Source organism: Streptopelia decaocto (genome assembly GCF_964273445.1).
Source record: "Streptopelia decaocto genome assembly, chromosome: 5".
In the NCBI taxonomy this organism is placed as follows: Eukaryota; Metazoa; Chordata; class Aves; order Columbiformes; family Columbidae; genus Streptopelia; species Streptopelia decaocto.
In genome coordinates this window covers 14,015,392-14,034,192 of record NC_138659.1, presented here as the reverse complement: position 1 = coordinate 14,034,192, position 18,801 = coordinate 14,015,392, and the positions used below count along the sequence as shown (strand labels likewise).

Sequence of the window (18,801 nt, the reverse complement as noted above, 5' to 3'; positions counted from 1 at the left end):
AGCAGGGGCAGCATGGGCTGCAGCAACACCTTAAACTAGAAAGCCCAAACTGCCCCAGGGGCACTGAAAAAAACAAGAAAAAGACAAATTCAAACCCTGTTTCCTCAAGTCTGAGCAATGCTGCCGAGGATACAGAGTGGTTGCAGCAGATGCCAAAGTCCAGGGCCTCAAAGGCTTTGATGCCATCTTAATTTCTCTAAGCACTAACGAGCTGAGTGCCTCCAGCGGTGTTTCCCCCCCAGCTGCTTTGATGGAGCTGTTTCACAGATATTCACAGCAGCAGATGAGCTTAGGACCATTTCAAAGACCTTGCTGCCAACCTGCTTCTCCCCAAGATGCTCCAGGAAAGCCACCAAAATGTAGCATGGGTGATACCGGAAGTGCCACTCACCTGTCACACCCCAGAGGGTGTCTGTCCTCAGCCACAGGCTGGCTGAGCCACCTCCTGGCCTTTCCTGGGTCACACGGCCAGAGCTTTGCTGATGGCATGGAGGTTTTTGAAAGGTTTATAAACTGAAGGAGCTGCCTGCTCCTCTCCTCAGCCAGCAGCTCCCACCCCTCGTCCCAGCTGCATCCATAAACTCCTAATCTCTGCCATATCTCTGATGATAAACATCGTGCAAGGCCTGGCACAGTGCTGTCCCGATCTCCCCTGCTGTGCTAAGGCCACCAGATAAAGCCATCTCAAGCTCAACATGGCACAAACCCCTCCATTTTTTACAGAGCCCTCATATCTTCTGAAACTCTGAGCAATCCTGCCTTTTATCACTGGGATGCGAGCCATCCTTTCTGCTTTATCGGTAGAAATCACTGCTGCTTGACTGAGTGCAGGGGATGATGTATTGGCCTGAACATTAAACTTTAACTGACCTCTCCATCTCCTTAAATATTGTGCTTTATCCTGCTGTGGGGTCACGGTCAGCCCTTGCCCAGGCCTGGCTCTGTCCCTGGGGCTGCAGAGTGACACAGTAGGAGTGACCTGGGGACACGAGGGTGAGCTGCACCGCTGTGAAACATCTGGTGGTTTACATGCATTTGGGAAAACAGCTGAACAGCTTTTTAATGCTCCCTGCACTACCTGTGTCTAAAAGGGCAGTGTATTTCTGCAGTCGCAGAGACTGCAGCAGAGAGAGAAATGAGAGATTTAGAATTACTTTTAGTTAAATGCCGAAGGCTCATACAGAACCATGGAAGACCCTGTATGTTAGCTTTACCAGTTAGTGTAATGGATAAGGTGGTTATCTTGGAGTAAAGAACTCCTGTTTTGTCATTCTCTTGTAGTATTTCATGAGGTGATAACCATTTTTGCCTGATTTATTAGGCACAAATCAGTTCACTCAAAATGGACTTATTTCCAGGTTCTATGGGACAATCAGCAAGGCAAAGGGTCAGTAAAACACACCTCTCTGAACAAAGAGTTCAGCTTTACTCTGGCCAGCAGCAGAGCCAAGGGGTGAAAACAAACAGTGGCTGCTTAATCCCAGACGGGAATTTGACTCCATCCATCCCATTGCAGTGGGCAGGTATCTCCAGACAGCTGTTAAATCCCAGCAGCTACAGCCCACCTCCGAGGAAAATGGTGATTTTTTACAGGTAAGTAAGTACATTCCCAGCTGCTGGTGCTTCAAACTGCAGCCAGTGCTTGGCACTGATCAGGTTTATTTCAAAACCATACTCAGCCTGTCATAGAGGAGACCTTCTGCAAGCCAGCTGGATGTCTTTTTAGACAAATAATCCCCTCTTGTAAGCCCTTCATTCTCCTGTGCTGCTTTCCTGGAAGTTTCCCTGTGCGCCAAGATTATTTCTCCCCTGAAGCGTGCAAGGTGTTTTTGTTCAAGCAGAAGTTTGCAGCCTGTAGCCAGGACGACAAACAGCAGCCTCTCACACAGGATTCCTCGTTTTGTTTTTGCTCATTAGAGTCGATGCACCTTCTTGCCAGAGAAGTACTTCTTAGAGAAAGGAGAACCCTTCACAAATGCCAAAACTGTTGGAGTCCCAGCCTTTACAAAATACCTGCAAAGATTAAAAGGCGTCCTTTGGCTTCCTTGTAGCTGGCCAAGCGTCACACAAAGTGAACAGCTACCACCCAGCTCAATAAAACCCAACCTCCCCAGGGCTGATAACAAGCTTTTTTGGTTATCAGCAGAGCCTTTCACAGCCAGGAGGAACATGTTATGAAACAAGTCTTCCCCCAACAGCTACTTCTAATTAAAACGGCTGTTATTTTGCCTCTGGAAGGAGGTTTCTTTTGCAAGTGCCCTTACGCACGCTGCTGTTTTATGGACGGACAGTTCAGAACCCACAGCGGCAGACCCAGAGCTCTGTGTTCTCCAGCTAGCTACAACATGGTGCAAGTTAATAGCACAGGCTTTACAATCGCTTTCTGGCTTCACAAACAGCAAATTCTTCTCTCTAAATAACTGTGCAACACTTTAAATCTGAGCAAAGTTGTGCTGCGTGCTGTGTTGGGGGCTGCTTGCACTGCATTATTAACAGTGAGAGCATTGTTAACCTTCAACATGCTCTTCACATGCTGCTGCCTTTTTTTTTTAATTTTCATTTAAAGTAGAACTGTGTAGATGGAATCTGAAACGGCCCTTTTGTGCTGCTGCTTGTGTGTAGCCCAACTCCCCTTCTCAACTCCATCCAGTCCTGGAAAGAGTCATTAATTAATTGGGGGGGGGGGGGGGGCGGGGCGGGAAATAAAATCTAAGTTGCTAAAGCCAGGGACAAAATCCACGCAGTCCCACTGCTTCATGCCTTCCCCACTTAGAGATGCCAAGAATTAGGATGATTAAATTAGGGAACAAACTGCACTTAAAGCTCAAAACGTGTGCTGTTTGCCTTTGTGCTCTCTCTGGACATGAACAGGTACAGCCTCACCTTTGGTGCTGCAGCACTTGCAGCAACGTGTGTTCTGGGTTCAGCTCATACATTTCTGCTCTTTCTTCATCTTCAAAATAGAGCTGAAAAAATTTGGAAGGGTTATTAAATACTAAAGATACATGAAGCCAAACTACCAAGCTGTTGAAAGTCTAGTAACTGCACACCAACTATTGACCAGAGGTTTAGCATTAAGAGAACTGCTGTAGGTTGCATTGACCGTGGCGGATGCGAACTTCAGCAACACAGAAGCTGGTTTGTGTGAATTCCCAGTCTGCCCCGTATAAACCAGCTCAGCTTCTTACGGCAGTGGCAGCAGGAAGGCAAAACACACTGCCTGGTCCTGTGCTTTACACAGAAGCAACCCAAATCTTCAGGCTGCTTTTTAACAGGTGAAACACAGCAATGGTACGAGCTAAGCTGAGTAGGTTTAAAGATATTTGAACAAAATAGAGCAAATTTAAGAGATTTGAATCCAGCAACTGTGCCTTACACTGTATGTACACACAGAACTATAATCCCAGTTTTTAATGTGGCAAAGTATACAGCCACTGTCCTTTTGGATCTGTCTGGCACATGTGACACTGAAACAGAAAATGAAAAATAAACATCTGTACCCTTCTATGTACAATATCTGAAAAATTATCCAAACCTGCAGCAACCACAACCTACTCATATCCTACCTTTGCTAAAATCTTAATAGACAAATATTGTCATGATGTGATTCAGCGTTTAAATATCTCCAGTCAGTTCTGAAAACAACCTGTTTTTTAAATAATATTTTCTCATTTGTACTGAGCAATTTCACAGCAATGCAGTTAAAAAGCCAGGCAGCCTACCAGCTCAGTGGTCTAAATCTTAATCATCACTACAAAGATGGGAATCTAAGCAATATCTATAAACACCTTCTATCAAATACAACGTAAGCAAAAGACAAAACAACTTTCATTTTCATTAATGAATTCTGTATCCACATCAGCACATCTGGAAAATGTCTGAGTTTATAAGTGAATGTAGCTCTCCAGATTGTTATTTCACATCTGTGCCCGGTAAAGAGGTAATGATGCCATTGCTTTTATACATTCAAAGCTGCCCAATCTCACTCCAGGAAAAAAAAAAAAAAGCAACACAACAATCCTGAAAATGGAAGGAAAGTAAAACTTCTCACCTCAAGACTGCTGGGAAGGTATTTTCTTTCTAAATCCCAAGGAGGTAACTCAGCAAACATCACCATTAAATGATCAATAAACCTAAAGCCAAAATACACTCGGTTAGCTTAGACAAAGTGTTCAGAGTTTCATTTGAACGATGGCAAAAGTACATTAGGAAATTAGACAACAGACTTGAAAGCAAGTTTAGATCACTAATAGTTTCTTCCCTTCAGACTCCTTGTGTTCCTACTGAGACCAAGGCCCTGTTGTAACCCATGCTATTGGTTTCAAACTTCAGCAGTGCAACTGCAGATTATTTGTAACTTTTCATTTTCACACTGAAAAAGATGTCAAAATAAACACCCTGCAATTTGTCTAAAATTGATTTTCCTTCTACATGGCCCCAGCAGCACCACGCTTCATCAGATCAGAATGCTCAGAATGTGCTTGTCGGTCAGAGGCTTGTTTATTTTGGTACTTCAGGAGTGCTGGTGGCCAGTTTGTTCTAAAAACCCGTTATTTCTTCCTTTGTTCATGAAAAGGCACAGTGAACACTACCATAGAAGAACCACAACTTTACTAAGCTGCTTGCACTGTACTTTTAAGACCTGAACTTAGTAGATCTGAGGAAAATGCATCTCCACACACACACATGCAAAAAAGTTACAAATTCCAAGTTTGCCTGATAATGTAAGATCACAAACTGACGTTAACACTAAGAAAAGTGGAATTCCCACCTTGCCAGTCACTTTCTTACACTCCAAAAGGTCTGCAGCACTTCGGTCAGCCCGCTGCAAGCCCTAAGGAAAACTATGGGGTCACTGGTGGTGATGAGGTCCCTTCTGGAAGCTTTTTAGAGTTTTTAAGTTTAATTCTCTTTCTGAGACCCCGTATTTGGAGAGCTTTGAAATAGCACCTTAATGAACCTCTGAAGTCCATGCATGCGGATGGGTCACTGGTGTCACTGGCCACTGGTCTAAGCCGACACCGCGAGCCCCTTTGATCACACTGGCTAAATCTGGCACATGTCTCTGTGCTATAAATTTACGCAACACTGAGATTATGGCCCCTGTATTTTAAAGAGTCATTTGTAAATCACAGAATAATTCAGGTTGTAAAGGACCTCAGGAGGTCATTTAGTGCAACCTCCTGCTCAAAAGCAGATTAAACCTCTAGAACTTCTTTATTCACAGTTGCTGTCTGTTCTCATCTACTTAAACGACTCCTTTATGCAGGAACACTGCTGACTGTGCATTTACCTGGATTGCTCATGAAAAGCCGTGATAAAGTCTGTTTGCTCGTGCTCAGGGTACAGAAAGAGGACAGGCCAGTTCAGGTTGCCATCAGCATCTAAGTGTACCTTTGCCCCCGTGGCATTGTCGGAGTGGAACCCATCTAAGGATATCTCAGCCAGTCCATCTGATATTTCCTCTTCTTCATTTGAAGGCTCATGAACCAGCTTGATATTTCTTTCCTAGAGGGGAGGGAGGAAGGGAAAAAAAAAAGAAAAAAAGAAAACAAACCAAAAACCAACCAAACCCCAAATAGAAATGGTGGGGGAAATAAGAGCAAAAAATTAGCAATCCGTAAAAGGACAAATTGTGTCATTATTAATGAGTGAGCTCTTAACAAGTCATCAAAAGCCTTCCTACAGCTATCAGACTCAGGTGACTAGTCTTCATAGTAGAATCCAGAACCTCAGTCAGACACTCAGATTCCTTATAAAACAGATAAGAAGAGGTGGGAATCTGGAGGGGCCCACATGCTGAGAGAAGAGCCTGAGAAAATGTGTGGAGAGGGACACATCTGAAACCCTTGTTCCTTGGGACACAGCAGGTGTAACGTCAGGGTACAACTACCTGCACCAGCTCCTGAGAACATCCAGAGAACTGGAGGAAACCCACTGTTTTCTTTAAAAAGAAAACTGCAGAAGAGGAGATTAGATTTTATGTAACAGTCTAAAATATTTTAACATAGGCCAAACATTTGCTGAGGAAGGAGGGGATCCAGGATTGATTCTCTCCTCCACCCTTCTGGGTGGTTATTTGCTATCCTTCCTCTGAATAATGCTGATTGGCACTAAAGCAAGCAAGGTTCACTGGGCAGTGTGACACAACAGCCCAGCAGCCAGAGCACTCTCTGGGTGCTCAGTTCATCTCCTGACACTGAGTTTGTATCTTGCATTAGTTGTCAGCTGAAATACGGAAACCTGGGAGCTGGGGCTAGAGCCACACAGATAAAGAGAATCATGGTTTTAACTCAGTTTTTTGGCTCTGGCCCTCAAAAGACTGTGTACAGGAACAACCTCTTAAAGACAAACATGGGAGCTCTTAAAAACCCCAGCAAAACCAAACCAAACCCCCTCACCAACCCACCTTTATTGCTGCAAGTAAAATTTCCTTCTGACGCTGCTCTTTCTTCTCCATCACTTTTGCTTTCCTTGCATCCCGCTCCTCAGCTCGCTACACATAAGAAAAGGTTGCACTGTGGTTACACATGGCAAGTCAATGCCTATCACTACTCTGCCCTTTCAATAAGTGGAAAAATCAGATCAGATCCCCAGAAGGGTTCCCTCCAGCTCTTTTCCCACGCATCCCAATAACACACACTACACGGAACCACCACTCCGTTCTTTTTGGGGATATTAAACTACACAGAAACTTGTGCAGAGCACTCTTCAACCAAAGATCCCAAAGTGTTTCTTGACACAAGGTAGGCAACAAGCACTGTAGATGCCAGACTGCCTTAATACTTACCTTTAATTTGTCAGCTTTAGCTCTCATTTCCACAAGCCTTTTCTCTTTTGCATCTATTCGCAAGCCCTCCTCACACCATACTATTGCTTCTGAGAAATTCTTCAGCTCCATGTGACAGAGAGCTCCTGGAAGGATTATGATTTTAAGTTTCTAGTATTGGAGTCAGTGTGCAACTACTACAAAAAGCGATGGTTATAAACACGGCATTAGTCCGGTGTTTTCAAGAGGCTCACGAAGCAGCACACACTGTTGTTTTGCGGGGTCATGTTCAATCGTCAACTTCCAGCAGGTCAGCTGAGAAGAAAATCTAAAATATTTCAGTAGTTCTTACATAATTTGCTCAGCTAGTCACAGAACTCAGCAGAACGATGCTAGAAGTGTTCCTTACAAGCAAAATTTTATCATTAAGTATAATGTATCAGTATTTGTCTCATAAGGAAAAATAAAGTGGCTGTTTCCATGGAGTGAGAAAGGCTGGGGAAAACAAAATGAAACAAACCAAAAACTACTATTGTGGAAAACAGCAAAAGTCATGCTGTGCTCTAAAGAAACACGTCCAATGCTGCTTTGGCAGGTATAGAATCTGAAGAGCAAAAAATAGAGTGTTTTTACTGAAAAAAACAAAGCAAACGCAGAGTTCTCTTTTGAGGAGAAACAGCAACAACAAAACAAGAGATCTGTTACAGTAACTGTTTAAATTTTCTGAAATGAATGATGTCCTGAAGCAAAGTATGAATGCACACCCACAGTAATTTAAGGTTTATAAACACTGTTATTAAACACATAGAAACATGCAGTGAAACAAAGCGACATCCCACAACAGTGTTTCAGTGCTTGTAACAGTAAAAGCTGTTTTGGAACATGTTCCTTCCACGTGCTTTAACTCTTACCTCTTATGATGGCTTTGAGATGGGTGGGCTTGAGCTTTTTGGCTTGGATGGCATCGTTGAGAGCAGAACGATAGTTACCTACAAAGAATCACAGAACGGTTGGGGTAGGAAGGGACCTCTGGAGCAGGGTCACCAGAGCAGATCGCACAGGATTACATCCAGGAGGGTTTTGAATGTCTCCAGAGAAGGAGACTCCACAACCTCTCTGGCAGCCTGTTCCAGACTCTGGCACCCTCAAAGTGAAGAAGTTTGTCCTCATTTTCAGATGGACCCTCCTGTGTTTCAGTCTGTGCCAGTTGCCACTCATCCTGTCATTTGGCACCACTGAAGAGTCTGGTCAGTTTTCATTTTCAGCAACACTGCTCAGAGCTTTTCATTTACATTTAAAATCCAACCAGATCCAAAGGCGACAAAACAGCTCATGTGGAGACTCTGTAATTTGCCGTTTCTGTGAGGCAAGTGGAGGAAGAAAGAGCAAACTGAGAGCAAGAGGTGAAAGGATAGGAATCCATCAGACAGGTAAGAGCTGGGGCAGGATCATACAAACACAGAACACCAGGATGGAAGGGACCATAAGGATCATAGACTGGGTTGGGTTGGAAAGGACCTTCAAAGCTCATCTAGTCCAACCCCACTGCCATGAGCAGGGACATCTTCACCCAGCTCAGGTCACTCTGGACCCTCTGACCCGTATCCTCACCCAGGTGGAACTGTGCAGCCCCCCGGTTTGTGTGCAGCATGGCGTTCAGCTCCACATCCTCGCACCCCTTCTTCAGCCCCTCGCTGTAGGCGATGACTGCTTTTCCATAGTCCTTCTCCCTGAAATACTCGTTCCCCTCGTTTTTGTACATCCTGGCCAGCTCTGCAGGGAAGAGAAGGGGGGACAGAGCCTGAGCGGGGGGGAGGGACAGCTCCCTGAGCCCCCTCCCCCGGCCAGACCCGCGGGGACAGACCGGCAGGACCCTCCCGGCCCCGGCCGCCCACCTGCGGGGCCCCGCTCCTCGTCGAAGAGCAGCGACTGCAGACAGGCCAGCTCGGGCTGCCGCGCCGCGTCGATCTCCGCCGGGCAGCGCTTCATGAACATGGGGATGGCCTCAAGCTCCTGCGGGGACACACACACCGGCCCTCAGCCCGGCCCGAGATCCCGCACCGGCTCCCCGTACCCACCCCGGCCCCGCCGCCTCACCTGCTCCCAGGTGTCGGGGTGCAGAGCGCCCCGGTAACGCGCAGAACCCCCGTCCGGCCCGGCCGCCGCCATGCTGCTGGTGCTGCTGCTCCGCCCCGCTCCTTCCGACCGCCCCATCATGGCTCCTCTCGACCGCCCCCGCTGCTACCGACCTTCCCCGCTCCTTCCGACCGCCCCGTCGGTTCCTTCCGACGGCCCCCCGCTCCTCCCAACCGCCCCCGGCTCCTCCCACCGCCCCGTCCGCTACCCAGCTCCTCCCGACCGTCCCCCGCTTCTACCTACCTCTCTGTCCGTTCCTTCCGACGGCTCCCGGGTCCTCCCGACCAAGCCTCTCTCGCCCCATCCCACCAGCCCCCTCCCGCTCCTCCCGGCCCCCCAGCCTCAGGCCGCCTTTCAGCAGCCGATTTAGCTGGCATCTCCCATGGGGATGGCAGGTGAAGCTGGTCCTGCTCGGGACAGGGAGGAGAAGGACCAGGTGACCTCCTCAGGTCCAGGAGCACATGGGGCCACCACACAGCCCGACATGACAGCAGCCCCATCCTTGTTCATGATACCCAAATCTCAGACCCAGAAGCTGCAGCACAAGGTGACTCTCTCAGAAGAGCTCCCTGTCCAGGGTGGGACAGCAAAGTCACAGAAGGGCCCACGAGGTCATGGCACCACTTGGTGCTGCTGGAATGGTGATGATCTGTTCCTCAGGGGAACACCAGCATAGACAGCCCCACACTGCCACAGGCACATCCAAGTAGGATGTCATCACCCTGGGGGACAGGGTTACTACAGCCTAAAAGCAACAACATGGCCTCAACATTTTTCACCCTCAGGCTTTGCAGGTCCCCAGACTTCACATTTCAGTGTTCGGGGTTTTTTTGCAAAGATGTTCTACAACTCTGAGGCTGCGTTCCTGACACCACACTGTCACCACCCAAGCCTGGCAGATCCAGGCATCTCACCAGCTGGACTGACCTGCACAACCAGGGTGCGGATGTCCAACACCCTTCTTCACCGTAATTCCTGGACTTCAGCATTTTGCTTTAATTAAAACTGCATCCAGATTTATTTTCATGGAACCCAGGTGTCTGTAAAAACAAGACACAGATGGAAGAAAGGCATCTTCCTTCCTCTCCTTCTTAAAATTCCTCATGCTGAGAACTTAGCACCTGAAAAGGGTGAGGGAAACCCTCCCATCCCTCCTCCTGCAGCCTCAGATGTTGTGTGCACCCAACACAACGGTCACCAGCCATCTGCCATGGATAGGCAGTGAGGGGCTGACCTTGCCAATGCTCCCACAGCTGCATGAGGCTACATGTGCTGGCAAAAACAGCTCACAGAGGGAGAAATGTCCCCCAGCCCCATGGGGAATGTGAGCCAACCCCAGCTCACTCCCAGCACAGTTGCAAGACACCACAGCTGGCTCTGATGTGAGCTGGATGAGGCTCCGCTCACCCAGAGCTGTTGCTCGCAACCTGCCCATCCTTGAAAAGGATGTTCTGAAGAAAGTGCAGCAAACACAAGGGATTCAGAGTTTAAGGGACTTGTGCTTTACTCAGTAACTCAATAACACCTTCCTTGGTGAGGAATAGAACCTCACCAGCATTCTGATTCCAGACCTCAAAGACCGAGGGGTCCTCACAAACCCTCTTCCCAGCTACGATCACGTAGGGGTAACCCAGCTTGTTGGCGTCCTTTAGCCTTTTGCCGATGGTCAGCTGTGTCCTGTCATCCAGCACCGAGTCACCCGCGAGGTGTGGCAGCACTTCAGCAAGGTCATTGTACAACCTGTCCAGCAGCGCAGCTCCCTCCTCCTCCTCCTTGCTGCCTCTCTTTGGTGGGATGAAGCAGAGCTGGTAGGGTGTGATGAGGCTGGGCCAGCGGATGTTGTCCTCTGTAGAGAGCACCTCAATGGAGGCTGCAAGGATGCGAGTGACACCCAGGCCATAGCAACCCATTTCTGCCAGCTGGGGTTTGTTTTCAGGGGAGCAGAAGACAGCATTGGAGATAGAGGAGTACTTGGTGCCCAGATAAAATGTGTGCCCCACTTCAATCCCTCTGGTCTGGATGAGTTTTTCCCCACACGTGGGGCACAATGTTTGTTCCCCATTTAGCGTTTCCACGTTGGCCGCAAAATGTCCATCAGGGCACAGCACCAGCCTGTCCTCGCCAATGTCTGCCGGGAGCTGGAACTCATGGGACATGGTGCCACCAATGTTGCCCGTGGCCGCCTGCACTTTGACAAAGGGAAGGCCCAGGCGGTCGAAGAGGCTGCAGTAGGCGTCGCACACCAGCTTGTAGGTCAGCCGAGCCGCCTCTTCGGAGGTGTCAAAGGTGTACATGTCCTTCATGTAGAACTCCCGGCTGCGCAGCAAGCCAAAGCGGGGCTTGGGCTCATCCCGAAACTTCCTGGTTATCTGGTAGAGGCGCAACGGGAGCTGCTTGTAGGACAGGTTGCTGTGAGCAGCCACCAGCTCCGTCACTGCCTCCTCATGCGTAGGGCCCAGGCAGTATCCCTTGCCGTGCCGGTCCTCCAGCCGGAAAAGCTCCGTCCCCATCTTGTTCCAGCGGCCACTGGCATGCCACAGCTCTGCCGAGCTCAGGCTGGGCATGTTCACCTTCTGCCCCCCCACAGCCTGCATCTCCTCGTCCATCACCCGGATGAGCTTCTCCATGGCACGGACGGTGGGGGGCAGGTAGTGGTAGCAGCCGGGGCTGGCGGGGTGGATGAGCCCCGCTTGCAGCATCAGCTTCTGGCTCCGGCAGCTGAGCTCCCCGGCCCGGCCGTCGCACCCCACCTCCCCACCCGCCTGCAGGTTGAAGGGCTGGAAAAGCTGCGAGAGCAGCAGCCGCTTCGCCCTGCCCGGGGCTCCGTGCCGGGACCTGCGGCCGCGCAGCACCGGGAGCCGCCATCTTCTCAGCAAGGCCTCCATGGCGGGGCCGGGGACCCGGGGCCTGCGGGGGCGGCAGCGGGGAGCGCTGACTGCAGTGCAGGGACTGCCCGGGGCGGGAAGCGGGCGGTACCGATACAGGTGCGCAAAAACACGTGTGTACCCGCAGGCACCCCTTCCGGGTTATGGACAGAACCACGCCCACCCCCCCGCGGACACAACCAATAGGAACCACAATCCTCTATCACGTGGAGGCGGAGAGGATCAGGACTCTATGCTTCTGCCGCTATGGCGGCGGGGCGCCACCTGCCGGGCGGGCGGGAGCGCGGTGTGTCTGCTTTGGGGTGACACACGGGAGAGTGCGGGGACATTCGCGATGTCCCACCCAGCGTCGGGTCGTAGCATCTTCGTGGTCGCACGGTGCTCCCTCGGGAGTGAATGAGCCCTTATTTTATTTAAAAGTGGGATTGGAAGAAATCTTTGTGATTCTTGTATAACGCAAAATACTAATGTACACTCCTGTTTACAAGGAGCTGGGAATGGGCAAAATCAAGGGATTAAAAGGGCACATTTTTCATGCTCCTGAGTGACTTGGGTGCATTAAAATGGTTAAATAGTCGAGGGTGACTCAACGTCCCGGGGCACTCCCTCAGCATTACAGCATCAGAGCCAAGATCTGGCCCAAATTTCCTGGCTGCCAGGTAGCAACTTCACTCCCAGACTGGCCTTTCATGGTTTTGTCAGGCAATTACTTCTCCCCACATGATTTCTCACCACAATTAAACAAGAAATGCAAAAGCTGCCTGGGAGAAGCGCCGTGGCTGCCTCAGAGGCTGGAGGAGCAGGACAGGTCCCTGGGTGCAGTATGTGGGTCCCACAGGACACCCCATGCCATATTGCATATCCCTTTGGCCATCTCCTTTTTGTCCAGAAAATGGAAGATTTTCACCTGTCATTTCAGGACTGGAGGGTTGTTTTTCACTATTTCAGTTGCCTTTTCGAGCCGCAGAAGCCAAGCATGTTTCCATCAGTGACTTATTGCCTGCTATGCTGATCAAAGGGACAAAAACATCTTGGATTCATTTGCTGGGACGGTGTTTTAACCAGGAGGGTTTAAAGTTGTACAAGACATGCGGTCTGTGGGGAAAGGTGATATCTCTTATTAAATCAGCAGATAGGACTGAATGCGGGGCTGAGCTCAGGGGTTTTGTGCCTGAAACCCTGTCTGTGCTCCTTATTTTTTCCAGCTGTGCTGGAGGAATCTAATAAAGGTCCGGCTGTCCCTCCAGCCTCTCACTGATCTGGTTGCCCACTGCCTTGCCAGGGGCTGATTTTTGCCATTTGGGCCAAATGTGTCTGTTCTGTGTGTGGCAGGGTTGCGGGTATCAGCTCTGTCTGGGATTCCCCTCATCGCCCCAGGAGGAAAAGCACTGAGGACGGGGGAAGGTGAACAAAGGGCCCAAATCAGTCCCTGGCACAGCAGCGCTGGGTTATACCCTTGCCAAAGCAATTAAAAGGGTCTGTTATAGAGAAGCTACAGTCCTGGATCCCCATTGGGATGGTGGAAAACATTTATTTTCTTTCCAGCAGCACAAGACCAGAGCTAGGGAAGAGAAGTCAGGGCAGATGGGAGGCCAAGTCATTAATCGGCTGAACCTCACTCCATCCTGCAGAGGATTTGCAGTTTCGGCTTGGGGTCTCAGCACAGAGAGGTGACATGTCCTGATGGACCCTGGGCATGCTCTTATACAGCTTGTAGGGTTCGCGAGCCCACAGCTCTGACTCTCAAACCTGGCTGACTTTCACAAATACTTTCATTCTCTCCAGTGATGTTGCCGATGCAGGAAATATGGTACCACAGAGCACACAAGCACTAAAAGCTGCATTTTGTTTCCCAAAGTGTGATTGGCAGGTTGGGCAGTTGCTTTACACTTTTTTTGCAGATTTGAGATAATTTGTCCCTATGAAAGCTTAGTAAATGGTTGGATCAAGACCTGAATATGTTGCATTAGCCAGACTGGGAACCTCCATTGCAATCAAGATCTCTGCCTTGACCCTGGCCCTGTCCGTTCCTGGGAGTGGATGTTCCCTGGGGAACAGGGATGCCGGGTGCCACGGTGACAGCTGCCACGGCAAGGGCTGCCACCATCCCTGCAGCCCTTGGGGACCAGAGGTCTCAGCGTGGGGCTGCAGGGGCTCCTCAGGGACATGGGCAGCCAGGTGAGGCCACCAGCTGGGATGCATGGGGAGAGCTGGACAGTGTAGCTCCCCTCACCTCCCAGATCATCTGTGCCCACTGGAAAGTAGCTTCTTTCTGCACAGGATGGTATGGGACACCCAGCTCAGGCTGGGAGCACCCTGGGTGGGAGCTGTGGGATGTGTTTTGCTCGTACCAGAGCTCGCTGGTGCCTTCCCAGTGCCCAGAAAACACAGAGCATGGAGTGGGATGTGGAGCACCAGATCCCCTTGTCCATCACCCTTCTTCACCCGGCTGTGGAGACACAGCTGCCCGAGCCTGGGCTCAGCTTTGGGCTCGGGTTTTGCCTTGCAGGGGAAAGCACCAGCCTCTGGCTGGGCCAGAGCAGAGATGGCCTCCAGGCTTAATCAGCTGCCCCATTTCCAGTTCAAGGAGATAATGAAGAGCCGCAAACGCTGGGTAAGAGCTGGGTTTCACCTGCCCTCTGTGCACATTTTCTGGGGGTGAGCGGTGCAGGCAGCACAGGCAGTGATACCCAGCTCTGTTCTTATTCTCCTCCTGCAGCAGGAAAGGCTGGGCCCAGGAAAGTACAACATCAGGGACTTTCTGCAGGAGACACGTCCCTGCAGCCTCCGGGGAATTTGTGACACGAGGGAGCGGCGGTTCAGGGACAGCCACAGGGTAAGCCACACCCTGACACGGGAGGTGCTGGGGAATGGTGCCCCTGGCTCTGGGCTGGTTCCTCCAGAGAACAAGCCCTTTGCAAGGGTTAGGAGCTACCATGGGTGCCATCTGCTCCTGCTGGGCTGGGGACTGTTCCCAGTCACCCACCCCTCCTGCAGGACTGTGTCCCTGGCCCCGGCACGTATGGCCCTGGTGGGAACCCCTACACCCGCCTCGACGAGAGGGACAAGCGCTCGGCCGGCACACGAGGGTTGATGGACAGTGGGACAGCGAAGTGTGTCCTGCCAGCAGCCATGGCAAGTCCTGCCCCTCTCCCTGGGGACACACTGGTGGGGTGGCCCTGTCCCACACTCAGTGGGCCCTGTCACCTTTCTCCATCCCTCAGGGCAGCGGCCCAGGACCTGGCACCTACCACCTGAAGAGCAGCATCGATGTGGGGCTGCAGCGGGTGCACAGCCCCAGCCAGACCTTCTCAGGGGACAGGAGAAAGCCCGCTGGTGGGGGACATCATGCCTTGGAGGTGTGTTGCCCTGGGATCATGCACTGGATGGGGTTTCTCAGGGAGTTGTGGCATTGCCAACACACTGTGAGAAGGATGCATCTGTCCCACTTGAATTTTGCGCTTTGACTTCCTTTGAATCCAGGGATGGATCACAGAGTCATAAAAGAGTTTGGGTTGGAAGGGACCTTTGAAGGTCACTTCGTCCAACCACCCTGCAATGAGCAGGGACATCTCCACCCAGATCAGGTTAATGGATGGTGTGCCCCCAGAGACCACCAGCAGCTTAGCCTCTTGCACCATTCCCTTGTCCTGGCAGAGACGCACCAAGCCGAGCACCAGCACTGTCAGGAGTTTCTTGGACGAGCTGATGTTGAGCGAGAACAAGAAGAAAGGGTGCTTCAGCACCATGCCGAGGAACCCGGGCTGCCCCACGGAGAGGATCTTCTGGGCCACGCTCAGCCAGTGCCCAAAGGAGACGGTCAGGGGGGACATGGACATATCACATGGACAGGGTGTCACCAGCATCCCCAGCAGTGCAGCGGGTGCCTGCGGTGGGGATGCGTTAGGCCCTGGGTGGATGGATGGGTGGGTGGTTGGATGGATGGATGGGCAGCTCTTCGACTTCGTGCACCTCTTTTTACAAGCAAACTGAAGCATAACAGGTTTCTTTCTGCTCAGTATGCAGTGGGGCCGGGCACATATGACCCAAAGCCCGTTGAGGGATTGGTGTACTCCAACCAACCTCCATTCTGGACGTCTGCCAAGAGGTTTGACAGAAAGTCCTACCGCCTCTTTACTGGGAACGAGGTGAGTGAACAGACAAGGCAGTGAGAGAGAGACGCAGGGATGGTTAGACTCTGAGCTTCCTCCATCACCATCCCCAATCCATGACCAGCACGTCCAGCAGAGGACGAAAGTCTGAGCCGAAGGAAGGGTGGGCACTCCTCACCAGCTGAAGGTTAGGTGTGTCCTCTGAAGGGGAGCAGCACCCCAGCAGAAGTCCCACATCAGGTGGCCATCTGCGATAGAAGGCAGGCTTGAGCTCAGGAGGTGCTTTTCTCTCCCCATTATCAAGGAAACTTGGGTGACTTGGCCACACGCTTATACTTTAGAGAGGAAATGAGTCTCTCTCTGGGTGCTGTCGCTCTTCCTCAGAACAGGTTTCTAAAGAATAAACAGTGACTAAGGCCCAGTGTCCTGCCAGGTGAAGGAGAAGGTGCCCCCTGCATATAGCAGCACACTGGGCACCCACCGCTGAGCACACGCTGCCCAGAGGCGGGTGAGCTCAGCAGTAACCATGTTATCTCTGCTGCATCCTTGGGCCTTTGCCCTTTTCAGGGGATGCTCAGACAGCTCTTCCCATTAGTTCTGCTCCACGACAGCTGCAAGCAAGCAGATGCACTTCATGAACAAGGGCAGCTGGGTCTGAGTCCTTTTCGGTGCCAGGAGCTCTTTGTATCCTCACAGAAAGTCATATTTTGCTGCTTGAAAGCCGGTTTTTCCTCTAGCAGCATCAGCAGCATGTTGCAGAGCCAGTGCTAGTGGAAGCCTTTCCCTTAATACCTGTTCCTGGAGCCGTATTCATCTTGGCAGCTTTCCCATGGAGAGCCAGAACAAAGCCCAAAGGGCTCAAAGCAGGGAGGGAAAGCTTTAGTCTGAAATAGTTCGCCTTGGCTGGAGATGAGGAACAGGCTTCCATGTGGCTTCTCTCCTTGATCCAGCTGAGTGCAGGACAGGCAACTTGAAAGAGGTCAAGGATGAAGACATGTTCGTAATTGCTGGGGGAACTCGACAGATTAGATTTCAGTGGGGAGGTTGTGACACGGCAGCCCTTGACTACAATGAGCAGTAGGCGTCTGACAAGCGTGCTCAAGCCCACAGAGCTAATTGACTTCTTAACAGACCACTGTGATGAGAGGAACTGCTAATGAAGGGAAGTGGCTGGGTTAACACCAATTAGTGTCTCTTCTCCTCCCTCCCCTGACGTATAGGCCTGGCTTGGTTAAGGAATGCCACCTATTATTGTATGTTTTGCAACTGAAGGCCTGGCCATGTGAAGGCACCACCGGTTTTGTGTCCCTCCTGCTGCCTCTGGTTGGGGAAGCACATGAGACATTCTCCTTCCAGAACCGTGTGGGTGTTGGTCGCTACGACATCACCAAGCATGAAAAATATCCTCAGAATATGAGATACCAGTCCCTGTACCGGCATGATGTACAGAGGTACCTGAGCAACTTGAAGCGTGATGCATACTTGCTGTAAGTCTGACCGAGAAGCGGGGTGTAGGAGATTTTACACTGGCTTACAGGAAAATCATCTATAGCAGCTCTGAGGAGACTCTGCATGCTACTCTCACAGCTGATGTGAGATGGGATGATTGTGAGGTCAAAGCACTGAGTGGTTGCTGCATCTTGCAAAATGTGATTTGTCTGCAGTGAAGGTGTAGGCAAATAGTTTCCATTGAGTTAGAGGGGGCAGCTTGTCTGTCTCCACTCATTCCCAGTGCCAGCAACAGCCCTGAACAAAAATCCTGTTTCTCAGGCTGTGCCTTGGTTTACCCATCCAAGGAAGGAAGATAACAAGGCTCACTTCCACCACAAAGGCCTTTGAAATCACTGGTGTGAAAGCCCCTTGAAGCAGTTTTGATCTCTGCTAATGAGAGGCCTGGGGACAGCCCTCTGCTCTTACCCTTGCTTGTGGCCGAGATGAGCAAAGTGCTGCTGTGGCACTGCGGGTCGGCAGCTCTGCAAAGGTCTGTCTTGATCTCCAGAGAGTAATTAGGAACCGGGCTTGGCTGAATACAACTCAACAAATTTCAGTGGGGCAGCCACAAGTTAGATACCCTATGATGGAGAAAGCATCTTGAAATCTAGCTTTCAGTATTGCCTGCCTTTGGTAATTTTGCAATTCCAGGAGGAATTTTAAAAAGTCTGAACAGTGAGCAGGACTTGGAATTCAAATGTGTCTCTCTGATCAAACAACACTAGCTCCAAAATCACTTTTTGGGCTATAGCTGTGTGTTCTAGGGAATAGGCAGGTTTTTAAGAGCTCTGTTCACCTCTGTACTCAGTAAGACTGAGATTAAACCAGCCGATAATTTGAGCCCACTGAATCGCATCCTCTTTCCACAGTGAGCGGCTCAAGCCTGTTGCTAAAACCAACTGGAGTGATTTGATTTCTGCTCCACGATGTCCAGAGACCTCTGAAGAACTCACTACTGTTTTCCAAACATAAGATGTTGTGGGAAAGCTCAAATCAGTGAGTAAATGCCACATACCAGCAGATGAGATGGGGTAGATGAAAATACTCACAGCGTGCTGCCATGCAACTCAAGGGATGGGAAACAACTCAAGTCTTGTCCTGTGGCAATAAAACACTTTTAGACAACCAGCAGTCTGGCTTTTCTGTTGAGGAATTAATTATTTCCACCTTGGCCTTCACAAAAAGATAATTAAGTTAAACCTTGGTTAACTGCCTATGTACCTGTCCTGTGCCATCTTTAGCTGGGTGCAAGGGTCTGAATCGCATCCTGTTAACACAACAGCTTCACTTGCATCAACAGTGCCAATGTCTATAAGCAGCTGGAGGGAATTAGGGAGAATTTAATGTCATTGTTCCTGGTCTTGTAGGATATTAAAACCTAGAGGCAATGGGGAAAGTGGAATGAAGA

At 50.4% G+C, this 18,801-nt stretch overlaps 3 protein-coding genes across 3 annotated transcripts; 1 reads left to right on the top strand and 2 right to left on the bottom strand.

The window, feature by feature from the left end:
- Positions 1-1,296: 1,296 nt before the first annotated feature.
- Positions 1,297-9,005, bottom strand: TTC4 (tetratricopeptide repeat domain 4). The gene is made up of 10 exons (XM_082053557.1): positions 8,867-9,005; positions 8,665-8,782; positions 8,381-8,542; positions 7,681-7,758; positions 6,791-6,915; positions 6,410-6,496; positions 5,294-5,508; positions 4,052-4,133; positions 2,884-2,966; positions 1,297-2,013 (listed from the first exon to the last, which is right to left on the bottom strand). Exons 1-10 carry the CDS (start codon positions 8,984-8,986, stop codon positions 1,914-1,916), a joined length of 1,170 nt encoding a protein of 389 aa, XP_081909683.1. The 5' UTR covers positions 8,987-9,005; the 3' UTR covers positions 1,297-1,913.
- A 1,385-nt stretch (positions 9,006-10,390) lies between these two features.
- On the bottom strand, positions 10,391-11,933 carry PARS2 (prolyl-tRNA synthetase 2, mitochondrial). The gene has a single exon (XM_082052809.1). The coding sequence runs from the start codon at positions 11,788-11,790 to the stop codon at positions 10,393-10,395; it is 1,398 nt and encodes a 465-aa protein (XP_081908935.1). The 5' UTR covers positions 11,791-11,933; the 3' UTR covers positions 10,391-10,392.
- A 2,023-nt stretch (positions 11,934-13,956) lies between these two features.
- Positions 13,957-18,365, top strand: CIMAP2 (ciliary microtubule associated protein 2; the record flags this gene model as incomplete). The annotated part of the gene is made up of 9 exons (XM_082053147.1): positions 13,957-13,968; positions 14,300-14,404; positions 14,510-14,626; positions 14,788-14,925; positions 15,015-15,149; positions 15,448-15,609; positions 15,810-15,938; positions 17,259-17,389; positions 18,263-18,365. 9 exons carry the CDS (start codon positions 13,957-13,959, stop codon positions 18,363-18,365), a joined length of 1,032 nt encoding a protein of 343 aa, XP_081909273.1.
- Positions 18,366-18,801: the final 436 nt, after the last annotated feature.